The 14,630-nt window shown below is 35.7% G+C and overlaps 1 protein-coding gene across 11 annotated transcripts in view; it reads right to left on the minus strand.

Annotated features, from left to right (window-relative positions):
- CCSER1 (coiled-coil serine rich protein 1) overlaps positions 1-14,630 on the minus strand; it is a 617,316-nt gene that overhangs the window by 273,690 nt on the left and 328,996 nt on the right. For all 11 annotated transcript variants that reach the window (XR_012055746.1, XR_012055747.1, XM_072928594.1 and 8 more), the window contains one exon: positions 6,919-7,002. Coding sequence is in view for 9 of the 11 variants with exons in the window: in XM_072928594.1 (XP_072784695.1) it covers positions 6,919-7,002 (84 nt within the window). In the remaining 2 variants the exon portion in view is untranslated. The remainder of the gene's footprint in view (positions 1-6,918; positions 7,003-14,630) is intronic.

A 14,630-nucleotide genomic window follows, 5' to 3' on the forward strand; every position in this document is an offset into this window, starting at 1 on the left:
CAGAACTTTTACATGGAAATTTTACTCAAACTCCACATATACCCCAGTTCTAAACAGAACTTAAAATGACTAAAGAATGTGTTTCAAAGAAGGCAGAGCACCAGAGGAAATGTTTGAACATACTTTCAACCATGCAATATTCATTATGCCAAAGTACAGAAGGTATCTTCAGTGAGAAAGCACTCAGACTTTGAAACAGAATTTAAAACGGATTCTTTGTTGAATCTCTTAAATCTTGTGCACTTCAAATAACAAACTGAAATTGAATAATGGAAAAACAAAAATATACAAAAGTTGGAGAGGATCTATGGAGTCAGTCTCTGAGAAGCAGTATTAGTGAGATGCAAGAAATACTTTCATGCAAATAATTTCTTTTTTGTTTATTCTTTTAGGAAAGGACAGATACTCCAGCTTTTTGGTGACTTAAGAACAGTTTCCCAGTCCTAACATCAAAGTATTTTCCTTTTTTTTTTTCCTAAAGATTCTCATGTGTGAACAAGGTGTTATTTACAGACAAAAACATTTCATATCTTTACATTCTGGAATATGCTAAGAGTGAATGAAACAATATTCACTGAGGATAAACACTACATTACACCCTTCCTTAAAAAATGTCACTAGCATGCAAAGAAAAATTATATTCTGGTATTAAAACACAGATGATTCTTCATTTGTGATGGTTGCTATACCAGTGTGTATGTACAGACTTTTCTGTGAATTATGCCCAGCTATGGCAAAGAAAACTGGACAAGACAGTAAGATTGAGGCAAGAAAGGAGAAACCAAACAAAACATTATTTTTCTATCAGATCCTTAGCACAGACAGATATCCCCACATTGTGAAGAGCAAAAATATTTCTCCAAGCAGAAAATTAATTATTTGAAGAAACAACACTACCAGTTGATACATCACACACTGTAGTGCAGAGCTGAGGATAATGCATTTATCAATCTCTCATCAGATGATTATAATAAAAATATGTCACACATATGCCTTTAGCAACATACTGAAGGTGCTAATTCATAGAAATCAAACTGTTGATCTTCAGAAGCAAAACAAACCTCCCAGCACACTTGTATTTGCTTTTAGCAACATTACTTTTCTCTGTTGTCTTATAAACACACATAGGCAATAGTATTTAATTAGTTTATACTGACAGCTGTCATTTTCATGTCAGCTCAAGCCTGAGTATTTATTTGAGAATTTATCTAATATCACAAACCTAAAATAAAGCAACAATGAATTTCAATACTTTTTAGCCAAATTTCATCCTGCAAAGGAAAACATCTACAAAGCTGAACTGCAACACACAGAGTCTGCCTTCCCTGCACATCCCCAAGATGTCATTTCCATTTTTCCTAAAATTCACCCATGTTCAGCTATCTTTAGATCTTCACTTGAGCAAAAATCAGTTAAAAAAATTAGGAGAAAAAAAGGAAAGGTGATAGTGAGACACACATTTGGTCCTTCAGATAGATCAAAAATAAAGTTTTCCTAGATTTTGGCCTAAGGCCAGATCAGAACTGCCTGCTTATACTAGAAGGCCCATCAGTAAAACATTGTACATCTCATGAAGGCAGCTGACTACAAGTGACAGTCCTGCCAATGACTGTCAAATAAGCACACACAGTGCATTATTACTGAAGGAGGGCAGGCCTTGCCACTGTGTCTCAAGGCAGACTTTGGAAACATTCTGTATTTCAGGTCCATTCATTTTGCAGTGTTATTTTTATTAAACAATCCAGAGCAGAGCCTCAGTGAGACCAGGAACACATTCTATGCTCGTGACATATTTTTTTATCTGTGCCAAACACCATGATATGACAATGCTTTGTAGCAGGAACTTAAACTTATACACAGAATCACCTCTACAAGTGGCCAGGAATATTAAAGATCCTATCTGACTGGCAGCTTTTCATCAAGGGACTGGTGTAGACAAGGATTTGGAGCCTAATCCCCATAGTGGGTTGTAGGATATTGCCATTTTCACACTCCATGTCTATGTCTGTCTTGTGGAACTGATTCAGAGAGTAATTACTGCTCAGATAAGACTCTTCTGGAATACATGCAATTAATTCTCTTGCAAAAAAGGGAGAAGATGCCTGACACTTTAATAATGTTTAAGCACACCTCATCTATTTCTTTTCTACTCCTAATTTTTCCTAAATATGGTGAAGAAAGAGGATTTGAGATTACTTACAAATGCTGGTTCTTATGTAAATTATCCATGTGTCTTGTAACACACTCTCATAAAAACAGCCAACATGAAATAAGACTACAAACCAGCAGATTGTAAAGCGAACGGGTAAACAGTGTAAAGAATAATCTAGATTTTTTTCTAAAAACAAGGACTACTATCCTTTTCAAATGGGAACAATCTAATGTCTTTAAAATTTCAAGGGCAACTGTTTTTAAAATTTTAAAAGTAGCCTGGACTAATGAAAATTTCTCTTTTTGAAAACAACTCAAAAAATTATTTTCCCCATGTGCTCATGACATTTTTATCCCAATCTCATTCTTTGCCTGACAAAGGCAAAGATGTGATGTTAAGACTGTAAAATTCAAGGAAACTGAATTGGCATAACTACATTTTGAGGTGATTTTTACACTTAACGTAAGTGTTTTTCATCAACAGTTCATCAGCAGGATTCAAATGCATTTAAGGTTTTCTGTTACACTTCAAAGTTGAGTGAAAAGTACTCATCCTCACCATACTTCGACAACTGAGCAATTGGCTAATTGCCCATTATTGAAATCAACCTACAGAAAACAGCTAAGCTTGTCATCAGTTTTGCCCTCCAGGAATACACTGTATTTAGGATACAGCAACTAAACAAACAAATACAAAAACCACTCCTCACCAAAAATAATCACCCACCAACCCCCTCCCCTCAAATAATTTAACCTAAGTTTTGGGCAGGGAGGTAGAGCTTATTTATGATTTGAAAAAAACAAGGGAAAAAAGTTTAAAAAATAAAAATTGGGCAGCTATATTTTGTTGAGCTAACTCCAGAATAACTAGTCTGAAAGGAGTAACTTCAAATCCACTTAGGTAGCAGTGTACCTCACTATTCTATAAATGCAGAAAGTCTAGCATTTGATAAAGAGCCACCTCCATGGCAGAAAAGTACTCCCAACAGCTGGGCTATAAGGGGGATTAATTTCCTGACCTAACTTTACCTCCGGTTCCAGTCAGAATCCACTCAAGCTGCCTCACTACATTTTTCATTTTAGTGGCACAACACGACTTAAGTCACATAGGGAATCAAGGTTGAAAGGATAATGGTGTTAACTCTCGTTTTTCAGCGTGAATGTTGCTGTACCAATGACAGCAATAGAATAAATGTTACTGTAATCAGAAGTCAGTTATTTTTGCCAATATAGCATGAAAATATTTTCTGCTTAAAGTCATTGTAAATGCTCACACTGCAGTGCAAAAATATCAATTTGGGAAAATATACAGAAAGATGCAGTTGCAGGCAGACCTGCGTATGAGACAGCTGAGGTTACAAATATCTTCATGCCAATGAAAATGAAGATGTTTACTTATTTTGGTTATTTTAGTGGGAAAAAAAGACGAGAAAAGAAGAGCACGTTCCCTGCAGAATGGACATGCTTAATTTGATTCCCTGGAGAACATTCTCACAAATGAGTACAGTTTTGAGAAAAGTGGTGGTTTGAACCCGAATTTTCAATTCCTGCTGAAGTTTACCATTTCCAGGTAGCTTTAGAGCAGGTTGGTGTACCTGACATTTCAGAAACAGGCATATTTCAGGAGATAATGGAAGATGGAAGAATTAATTCAACTTCTCTACCTACCTATCTTTATTTCTCCAAAGACAGCCACACTTCTGGTGACAAAGGTAGTCAATAAAAACTAATCACTAAAAAAGAGAACAAACTACAAATCTGCAAGAGACAATTCTATGTTCTTTTTGGTTTATTAGGAGGTAGGTGATGGCTCCTACCATTTCTTTTACATATAAAATATACAAATAATATATATATTATATATATATATGTATATATTATATATATAATAAATATTTTTAAATAAAATACCATTGTATTTAATCCTTTCTACCAGGATATTGCAACTGAGCATCCAAACCCATATTTTCATTTCTCTAGTATTTAGCCTTTTCACCCTTAAAAAACTATGTAACAATTGCAAGTTCTGAAGCTTCATCAGCTCACACTCCCTTCACATTTTCCTCATCTCCAGGTTTCCTTCATAATGGACTCAAATGAGGTAGAAATGCTTTTTAAAAAGTATTTAAAAATTAGGGGGAAAAAAAATCAGACAGGAAAACTACTTGAAAAGCCTAGAAAATCTAGGGGAAAGCAAGAAGCAAAAACTCCCAGAGAGCCAAAATTTGCCCAAATTCACTCTGGGTTAGTTGAAGAGTTTTGCAGTAAAACCAGCTAAGCAAGGGTTTTAAACCTACTTGCAAACATTCAACTTGAATGCTGGAAAGTACAAATTTTCATGTACTTCTCAAGAAGCATAAAACTGATTCCTACTCAAATGAATTTTTATGTGCTATTTGTGAATTAGCATCAGAATGCCATGATTTCAAGACAGGCCAGTTGCATTTACAAATTTTCTATTTCTATATTAAGAATGATAAATGGAACATGGTCTGCCCCAAGATACAAGAACAAAAGTTTTAGTTTTCTATGTGCAATGTCTGTAATAAATTGCAGCTATGTGAAAATACTTGCAGTTTCATTAGGCAAAAATTACTGCTCTTAACTGTTGTAAACATTTACTTTCCAAATGTTTACAGTCTCAAAAACATTCAAGTAAATGCAACATTTGCAGAATATGCATGTTTCACATCAATTTTTTGGTCAGTTTTATGCAAGCTAAGAAAACATAATCAGAATTTCCTGGCAACCATTACAAATTTAATTAATTTACAGCTCGGAAAGACAGCTTACTTTCACTCGAGAGCACACTGAAAAAAGTTCTAAGAGTATCTCACACAACCAGGAGCCAACTTCATCAATGCCATGGTGGCAGGACCCAGGGCAGCTCCAGAAAAAGGGCGCTGGATGTATGCACAGTATTGCAGAAGATACAGTAGATATTTTAAAAGTACATCTATGACTGTACTTGGACAACTCAAGAAAACAAAAACACACAAAAGAAAACCCAAAAAACAAACAAACAAAAAATCCACCACAACTACACCACAAAAAACAAACTTTTTTCCCCTATGGTGTTCCCACTTTTTTTTTCTAGGTTTCATAAACTAAAATAGTTCTATCATGTTCACCTCCCAACCTGGCTTTAGTCAGTTCAATGAGGAGTAAATCAGATCTACTGAGTCCTTTCAAAGCTTAATTTCAAATGACTAAACATGGTCTCAAATATCCCACCTCCTTTCCTTTACAAGTCTTAGAGTGTCAAAACTGAAGTCAATTAATCATTGATTGAATCCACGATATTTTCAATCATACAGAAATCCTTATTTCAAGGCCCTGGGAAGTTGTACTTTTTTTCTATTATGATGGTTCCCTGTGGGTCTTTTTCTCATCAAATGATGTATATACAGATGAATTTTGACAACAGTTAACAGCAAATGAGCTACAGCTCCCTGCATCAATACATGGTAATTTTACAATGACAAAAATGTCCACCAGTTAAATAGCATATGTTCTGAACTAGACTGATATAAAATTAATGCTCCAGGACTGTGGAGAAGTTTGATGCACCCTGTGTCCCATTTTGTCATTTAATTTTAGATAATAATTACACAATACATCATTTCTTAATGTAACCAAATAAAAACCAAAGAATATTAATGATGTGTATTTATATTGCAGATGTTAATATAGCAAAGAAATGTTTCAGTCTTGGGCAGGATAACATTTTTCCCATGCAACTTGAAACTCAAGTTATTTGGCATAAAAGTGCACTCCTGCTTTTAGTGAGTATAAAAAAATGCAGTAATAGCCTAGACCTGAATTAATTCTGTTTGAGTTCTGAGCTAGGCATGAGAGGCACAAGACAGAAAGGCACAAAAATCCCCTGAGGTAGATCAACAAATTAAGATCTAATTAAGGAAACAAACCCTTGTCTGAAAGGGTGCTTAGACAAAATCCTAGGTGCGCACACGGCTGCAGTTTTCATGGAAAGAATGTATGTGCTGAGTGTCCTCCTGAAGGTGGTGACCCTACAGGATTTGTCTGCAGTGAGAGAGGGGGTGAAAACTCCCTCTCATTTATTTGAAAATACTGAAGACATCCATGCTTTAACCACAAGCAATCTTAAAAATCTGTTACCACAGACTGAGCAAAATAATAAAATCCATTTTCATCTGTTAAGGTTTTTTTTTTTTTTTCAATTGCTGAATCATGTATTTTGCTTCAGTCAATGGAAAGTATTTTATCAATCCTTAAAGCAGCAGTAGCCAAGCATTAGTAGCTCATATGCTAAGTAAAGGTTCAGCACTTATAAGAATATTTATTATTTTATGCAAAAACATCTATTATGGAGAGGAAAAAAACCTTATTTCCTTTTCTACTGAAGAATCTCATAGATGTGAAAAGCAGCTCATGGGAGAAGTACTGACAATTTATCAGGCATTTGCATGGCCCTTCAAGATTTCTGGCATATGCATACAGTGCTGTGCTTATCTCCCTCTGATCAGACAACTGTCAACACAATGTCTTCACAGTAACTTTTACAAGCAGTGAACCTAGACAGTAACCACTTCAGAGGCTGCCAAATCCCTAGAAAAGTACAGTCAGTGATATCATGTGAATCTGAATGATTAACATAGCCTTAGGCTAGTCATTCTGTTGCAGGTGTGAAATTGTATTTCTTTAATATCTGGCCTTGGAGTGACATTATCAGGGAAATGAACCCAAAACCACCCAGAAAAATCCCCCATTGTTTCTCCTGCTTACCAGCTCCTCACGAAGCTGGGCTATGAGTTCGTCCCTCTCCTTCAGCTGCAGCTTCAGCACTGAGCATTCATCTTTTATTCCATCCTAGAAAAACATCAAAAGAAATGTTATAAAAGGCTTAACGCTTCTATTTTGCTCATGACAAGAAGAGGCTGTTTCACATAGTGTGAGATAATTGCTTTCAAATAATTAAACTCCATTTTTCTTTGTCATGTGTGGTATTTTCAATAACATTTCCTAAGTTGTTGCATAAAGAAATTAACGTATCCAAAAACATTGCAGAGACATTTGAATAGCTCCCTGCACAGAAGTCCATTTCATTGTTTTCTGAATCTTTCAACTCTTTTTACTGAAGATCCTATCAGGTCATTCCTTTTCATTTGAGAAACAGCTATGAAATGTTGTAATCATACAAAACAACATTAGAGAAATATCAATTTAGAGCATTATTGCAGAGCTCTGGATCTTGGAGAGATGAAAAAGAAAGCACAACATACATCCACAAGAAAAGGAAAGGACACTCCCTATCCACACATCATTTGCCTCACATCAGCTAAAACAGCAACAGTTCTTGTATAAACTGGGGGAGGAAAGAATATGGTTACCACTTAGTGAAATAACTACTGTAACTCAGTCTGACCTGCACGAAAGTGACCCTAATACCTAAAACTGTACCCAAACCCATGTCCAGGAGACAGGCTGCAAGCTGTTCTGAGGAAATCTCATGAGTTCATCTAAGTCTCAACACCATATTTGAAGAAGAAAGATCAAGTTCTGTGTTGTTCTGATAAACGTCCCAGAGAAGAAATTCAAATTAATAGACTGAACGCTTGAAAAGTAAACTAACCAGATGGTTATACAACTGTAGCAGAAGAACTCTATTTTTACATCCTTCTAGCATGGAAACATTTAGTTTGGGAAGTTTACTAATTTGGAGCAATATTATTGAGAGAAAAAATGAAAAAAAATAATAGAAAATCACAAGCCACATGACAAGAGAACTTTTGGAAATCTGCTGGTATATTCACAACACTTACTCTAAAAATAAAAAAATTGGACCTCTAGTTATCAGGTAATAGCAGCAATAGTGCAGAAATTTTTTAGACTTTGTAGAGTTCAGAGGTTCTAAAGAGTATAACCTGTGTGATAAACTTGCACTCTGCCACTACTAATTGTTTGTATTTCCAAATAAACACAAAAACACAGGACAAAAACAGTAGAGTGTGAGCCCATTTTCCTCACATAGAAGGTAATAATTATAATCTTCCAAAGTACTTACTTATATTGCTCTAACAGAATTGGAAGAAGAAACAAGACACATGTGCATCAATATTGCAAATATTTAAAACAACTGCAAAAGAAAGAGCTACACCATTTCTGGCCACCTACACACTATTTCTGTACTACTATAGATCTTCTGAAAGATTCAAATTTATAAAGAAAACAGAACTCCCATTATCTATGTTAGGGGAAAAGTCATGGAAGTTTTCTTTATTATATGGTATTGAAGCATTTTACTATCTACTAGCAGATTCATGTTTAGGTACATTAGCTGAAAATAAAATTTTAACACGTCCCAGAATACAGCCCGCAGCACTGAATATGATATTAGTATATATTTAATATTACTGTTAGCAAAAGTATCTGATTCTAAAAAAAAATGGTTTTAAGTATCAGCAACAATTATTTTATCAAAGCAAGGTCTTAATTTAACAAAATGGTTTTAAAAACAATATGGCATTTCCTATGGTACCTCAAATTTTAGTTACACTGTTCCAAGTTCTTTTGTCAGCACAGTTTTACACTGTTGCTACCTCTTGAATTTCTTCTTTTAAACTTTGAATAAAATAGCACACTACAGAGTGGAAAAAGAAAAATATCAAGGTCCCATAGTCAAAACTATTACAAAAATATCTTCTGGAAAGCCTGCACAAGCAGATACAGGAACAAGGCCTGTAACATCATGCCTCAACCACAGCAGGAAAGACTTGCAGTGAGCTTTGGCACTAGGTTTTGTCTAAGACGCAAAGCAGAACTCCCTTCGACTAGTGAGAGCTTGAAGAAAGATTCTGCCTCAGAGAATTTCCAAAGACTTAAAGCCTACAGTGCACTTCTCCTGGCAAAAAGCAGTCAAGCACCCAGCTGGATCTTCCTCAGGCAGCCAAGGAATGGACCCCTCCTGCTCAGCACAGTTCTCCAGGCACTTAAATTCCACATTCCATGCAACAATCGTCTCATAAAATGTAGACCATAATTATCCTTAGAGATTGGAGAAAAGCATGTAGGGCTAAGGTTTTTCCCTCGCACTGCCTCATTTCAGCAAAACTCTGATTAACCCTTCCAGCAGGACACGGTGCTTGGAAATCAGTGCCCTGCATTATCAAGGCCACTGCATCCTTGGAAAAGAGCACCCTGTAATTTCTGGGATGCTTGAGACTCTTAGGTTTGGACTCTGCGATGATTTAGGCTGAGGTAGAGTTAACTTTCTTACCAGAAGCTTGTATGGCACTACAGGTTCGATTTGACCTGGAAGCACTGTTGATACTGTTAATACAGATTTTATTTTGTTTTTGCCAAGCAGCACTTACATGGTGTCAAGGCCTTTTCTGCTTCTTGTACTGCCACTGCAGTGAGGAGAGGGGGTGGCACAAAGGAGTTGGGAGGGGACACAGCCAAGAGAGCCAACTGATCCAATGAATATTCCATCAAATATGGCATCATGCTGGGTGTACAAAGCAAGAGAAAGAAAGAGGAAGGAGTGATGGTGCTTATCTTCCCAAGTCACTGCTACACATGATAGAACCTGCTTTCTTGGAGCAGCAGACAGCTGTTTGCTGTTGAATGCAGAACAGAATTAGGATGTTATAATCTCATTTTGCTGCATGGTATCTGCAGAGGCATCAATCTTTCTTCAAATGCAAGATTTTGAATAAAAGAAATAAAACATGTTGTCAAGCAGTTGACTGCAAAAAGGTTTGGGCAATTTCAACTTCGCAGGCACCTGACTGAATGTAGCACTAACAGAATAAAAAATTCTGTGGAGAAAACTGTTGCTAAAATACTGAATATAGTCCCTCCAGAAATACGTACTGAAATTATGGCAGGAGAAGAGGCTCGGAACATGCTTTTCTCATGCAAGAACCAAAATATTTCAGTGAAGGATTGCACAAATCATATTAAAGAAATTCCACATTATGGAAAGGTGCAGAGGGCAGCACAAACTGGTGGAATGTTGTGTTATTCATTAGTCTGTGGGCAAACAGAAATGTATATCTGATGGTGTGAATTCAGGAATGGATCACCTCTACTTCTTCTCTACAGGATGTCTGAAATGCTTCATTATCTGCTGAGAAACTATAATACAGGGCAAAGATGCCATGGAAAGATCAAAGATTTTTTTGAGAAAAGCTTCTCAAGGTGGATGAGAAATAGACACAGTATGATGGGGATTTATAGTACAAAAAACAACAACAAAAAAAGCCCAAACCCAAACCTCCCAAGAACCCAGTCTTGCCTCCTAATGATTTGTCACAGCAACAGATATTAAAGAAGGAATAACTTGAAAAGGATGGCCTGTTCTTAGGAAAGAATGCACTCAATGTATTCTAAATTTATACGAAATCTCACTAAGCTGGAAAAAAACCAAACATTTCCCTCATAAAGTAGGGCTTTCTAAATACACTTTGAATACTCTGGGGTTCTGAGAGTTGGCCTCTTAGCTATAACCACATTCCAGTAGACATCTGACCAATGTATTTATGTGCTTAGAAAAATAAGCCCAATTATAGTGTATAGGGCACGATCACATTTGAAAAATATGTCTCCCGCTTTTTTCAACCCTTACAATATTTATAGAGTAAAAGAACAGACTGTCATATAAGTTCAGAAATCAACTAAAATCAATGAAATGTCCACAGATAGAAAAGTCTGCTAGGTGACATTTCCTTTTCCTGTTTACTAAACCAATACACTTTGCCACTTTGATTCCTTATCTTTCTGCAAAATGAGTTTATGCCAATATTTTATTAAGGCTACTAGTCCAATAGAACAGGAATGCTAAGAAATTATCAGTCCAAATAATTGAATCTACACTCTAGGCATGTTTTCATAAGATACCTGTATACACTGCAGCTTTGAGGCCATTTTGCAGAGCTTAATAAATTATATATACTACATATTACATTGTCATTATTATTCTCATTGTTTTTATGAATGCTATTCATTATTTTACTATAAAAAAAGGATAAGTTTTCTGCTCTCAATTGTAATAAGCATGACCACGACTCTGGAAATGCTTGATAAAAAGTCAATTAACACCTCATTGTTAAAGAGAACTGTTAGACAGCATAATCAGCAAACAGTAAATCTTCAAACTACTTTCTTTGATTAAATATAGATAATAAAAAAAAGTTTTGCAGACTAAATTCCAAGTATATTTTACAAAAATGTAAAGGTAGCCATGTATAAAAAGCTATCTATCATTTTCTTCACTTATATCCCCTGAAACTCAAAAAAAAATCTATTATTTAGATGCAAGTTCATTATGAATCTCCTGTTATTATTGCATACATTTATGATCAGAATAGTCTTCAAATTATCGCCCTTTTACTTATTTTCAGTTGCTAGCTATGACAGTGATTGCTATGTCTTAGTGCCAGTGTTTTCCTATTTTAGTTTAATTCTGCTCATCTGGGAAAATGCTAAACATAGTAGCAAATCTGTTTCTCCTCAGATCAGGACACAAGATGAAAAATTGTGCTGTGTGTGAAGACAGCTGCAGGAGGTTATGCATAAGTGCCAAAAAGAATAATCATTTTAAATTTTAAAACTTACTTTAATACCTCTTCATACTTCAGAACATAGAGGCATATTGTGCTTACTGTAATCAAAGTGCTATAAACAGAACTAACCAAGTATTCTAGAAGACAAATTTACTGCTTTTCCTCTGATATTAAACAGAATATGTTTCCAAAGAAATACCATAGAATTAGACTATAATAAAACTCATTTGATAAATGTGCTGAATTTCAGATGCCAAATGGATTGCTTACCAACTTAGGGCACTGAAAATATCAACAATTACTTAGGATATCGTGCCTTAAGAAAATAATCCTGGAACAAACAAAACTAAGAAATTTAAAACTGAGTATCAGGTCCAGAAAGGCACACAAAGGCCACAACAGTTGAAGCTTCCTCTCAGTTATGCAGCAGATCTAGGCAGAAAAATTCGTATATTTCTGGATAACTGTCTAGAACACTCAGAGAAAACACAAGGTTTAATATGAACAGTATTTTTCTGCAAACAGCATAGGAGTCTAGAGAGGGATTGTGGATGTCTTCTGTGGTTCACTTTATACCACCTGACATCAGAAAAGCAACAAGTAGTTTTGTGTATCTTAAATGAAATTTTCAGAGGAGCACTACCATCTTTCTCCAAACTGAGACACCACTTGGGTTAACATGTTTTGCAAAAGGAACAGCATCTACACTATTTGAGATTACAAGACTAGACTGCTGGATATTACAGACCGTGTTTTCAGAAATGAGTTTTCAGTCAGATCATGAGTACTTGCACTGTTTATTGTTATTCTTGTTTTAATCAAAGTCCTAAGGACCCCAACATTAGCAGAGACCGACCAAGTCTACATTATTTCTTTCATGTGTCAAAACTAAGTCATTGGTCTCGTCTCTGCTGTAAGTACACCATGGCACCTATTATACACAGTGTGACTTTTCCCTTTCTGCGCTCTCTCTAGCTCTACCTACAGCATCACTTCATATCTGTTGTATCAATCCCTTTCAATCACACCAAGAAAGAAATTATTTGGCTGGCTGCATTTCTTCACATGTGCAAGGCACATTGATTTTGTTCCTTTGGCTCATCTGTTGTGTTGGTGCCTTGCCAAATCAGTTAGTCTTGGATAGAGTCCCAACAATGCTCCCAAAGAGCATCCCTGCTGACTGCAGGCAATGGTCACATTTAACTTGCCTGCTTCTCATGTCACACTGCCCCACCAGCTGTTGCTGAAGCCCAGAACAAGGGTGAGAGCAAGTCCATGCTCCAGAAATTCCCATTAAAGCATAACACAACAGCTCAGAGTAATCTCCCATGACCATCTAAACCCAGCACATGCAGAGTCTCACTCCAAGTTATCTTTCCATTAGGAAAAACACAAATAAATAAAATCCTTAATCAGCTTTGTAAACCCTGATCATATCAGAAAAAGACATAATTTTGGACATCATCTTTCCACACAGCTCCAGTATTGAAATTACACTTCTAAAGGAACAACTCTCCATTTCTTGATCGGGAAATCAAATGGAGTTTGGGGAGCACAGGATCTGATCTTCTTATGATAAATATGGATGATTAATCCTAAAAAAAGACCTATGTAATAGTATAACATATTCTAAGTAGAGCTACATGGAAGATATCAATAAATATTTTACTGGGTCAATTAGGGCAGTTACATCCATTTAAATACTAGAATTCAGCTGATATTCAACTGTGAAGGTAACACTCAAAGAAACTATATGGGCTATGCTACTTTGACTTCAGACATTTATGAATACAAAGATAAATTAAAAATGTTTTCTTAATAGTGAGCCAAACTCTGTTAACTCTGAAATACAGATTAAGCAAATTAATTTGGATTTTCTGTTCGACTCCAGTAAAATTTTCTCTCTTTCTGAGTGATAATAAAAAGTATTAAAACTAAAAGTATGAAGCTTGATTAATAAACTGCAGAACATGAAAAAGATTATACCAGGTGAAGTCCAAGCTATAACTAACCTGCAGAAATCATGAATAGTAGCCAAGAGCATAACAAAAGATATGAAGGCATTTTTCCCAATATAATCAATCCACCAATTCTCCCTTAATGGCCAGAATTCACATATACTGTACAATCGCTCCCTAAATTAATTCTACATTACTGTAGAGAAAACAAGTGAAACAAAACTCCCTAAACCTTCCTCTGGTTTTCAACCTGCTGTGGAACAACGCCATTGTTCCTGTTTCCTTAATACAAGGTAGGTGTCCTTCCTATTCATCTCCTCCACGACTTCCATTGTTTTATAAATCCACATGACTATTGTGTAACTATTGTCATCTCTGTTTGAAGCTAGCAAATATCTTCTTCCTTACACAGGACATCCTGTATCTCAGATCAAAACCTTCCTCCACCCTTGGACTGAATGTTTGAACCAGGTAATCAGGATTCTACTAAGAATAAATGCTCAACTCTAAGTCCCTTTTGTAAAAGGAATATATTTTATTAAGTACTAGGGAGGTCATTTCAAGGAGCTATGCACCATGTCTGAAAGTTCTCTTTCCTTATAAGGAGAAACACAATGGTTCTTCCCCTTGCATACTCCATTGCATCTACTGACATGGAATCTCAACTGCTTTCCATCTTTACATCATTTAGTATGATTAAATCTTTCTGCAACATTTCAAACTCCATTTCAATTTTGATTGTTCTGGACCTTCTAGAAGTACAATTCTTCCTTTAATAAACAGCTACTTACGTCTTTTGTACTGTACTTCTGATCTGCCATTAATCTGATACAAGACTTTTGTACTAATCTTATTTTTTAGTAGTCTTTGATGAACATCTTTGTTGAAAGGGTTTTAGAAATTGACTTAACTGCACAAAAAAAAGATCATCCTTATTCACATGTATGACTCTTCCAGCAGACTTCTGAGATCT

This window comes from Taeniopygia guttata, chromosome 4 (assembly GCF_048771995.1).
Source record: "Taeniopygia guttata chromosome 4, bTaeGut7.mat, whole genome shotgun sequence".
NCBI classification, from domain to species: domain Eukaryota; kingdom Metazoa; phylum Chordata; class Aves; order Passeriformes; family Estrildidae; genus Taeniopygia; species Taeniopygia guttata.